Source organism: Antrostomus carolinensis, unplaced genomic scaffold, assembly GCF_000700745.2.
Source record: "Antrostomus carolinensis isolate BGI_N321 unplaced genomic scaffold, ASM70074v2 scaffold23481, whole genome shotgun sequence".
Taxonomy (NCBI): domain Eukaryota; kingdom Metazoa; phylum Chordata; class Aves; order Caprimulgiformes; family Caprimulgidae; genus Antrostomus; species Antrostomus carolinensis.
The window spans coordinates 2112-3032 of NW_010293819.1; the positions used below are offsets into that span (position 1 = coordinate 2112).

General features: G+C 46.7%; 1 protein-coding gene across 1 annotated transcript in view; it reads left to right on the forward strand.

Annotated features, from left to right (window-relative positions):
* Positions 1-704, forward strand: part of LOC104532274 (homeobox protein Hox-C12) — a 1672-nt gene extending 968 nt beyond the window's left edge. Inside the window, exon 2 of the mRNA XM_010177443.1 lies at positions 466-704. Coding sequence (XP_010175745.1) covers positions 466-704 — 239 coding nt within the window. The remainder of the gene's footprint in view (positions 1-465) is intronic.
* The last annotated feature ends 217 nt before the right edge of the window (positions 705-921 follow it).

Genomic DNA, 921 nt, shown 5'->3' on the forward strand with positions numbered 1-921 from the left:
GGGTAGGGGATTCTTAAAAAAAATCCCAACAAACCCCACAGTCTTTCAAGTTGACGTTGGGTGGTGGTTTCTCCCTGTTAACGGGGTTGGAATGGCCGTGGAGCCCTTCCCGGGATGGTGAGGGGGAGAGGGGGGTCCCCAGGTTTGTCCCCCGTTCCTTGTCCCTCTCTTGCTCCATGTCTCGGTTATAACGCTCCTCACCTTTCCCTTCCTGTGCCCGCCCCACGCATCACCCGTGGCTTTGGGAGATAGTTGGGAGCATCCCTAAGCACCCACCAGAATAAGGGACCCTGGGGACAGAGGGGCCACCATGGAGGTGCAGAAAGGGGTGCTGGGTGTACCCCTTATTTTAAACTGGAGGGATTTTAAAATTTTATTTTATTTTAATTTTTTGTTTTTGTTTTTGTTTTTGTTTTTGTTTTTGTTTTTTGCCAAGTGCTCAACTCTCGCTCCCCCCTTTGCCAGGTGCTCCTTGGTACCCGATGCACACACGATCCCGGAAAAAAAGAAAACCCTATTCCAAGCTGCAGCTGGCAGAGCTGGAAGGGGAATTTATGGTCAATGAATTCATTACTCGCCAAAGAAGGAGGGAGCTCTCAGACCGATTAAACCTGAGCGATCAGCAGGTGAAGATCTGGTTCCAGAACCGGCGTATGAAAAAGAAAAGACTCCTCCTGAGAGAGCAAGCTCTTTCTTTCTTTTAAAGATTTAAAAGCGTCCGTGTCGGGTATTAAAAAAATTAATAATAATCAAAAACAAACAAACAAAAAAAGCAGCCCCCATATAGACTCTCTAGCGTTCACCCGGGACTTCACCTGATCATTCTTAATCCCCCCTCCCCTCCTTACCCAGATATCAATGAATAAAGAAGTCACATTAATAAATAACCAGTTTCCCTTAAAATATGAAACCCGACAGCGA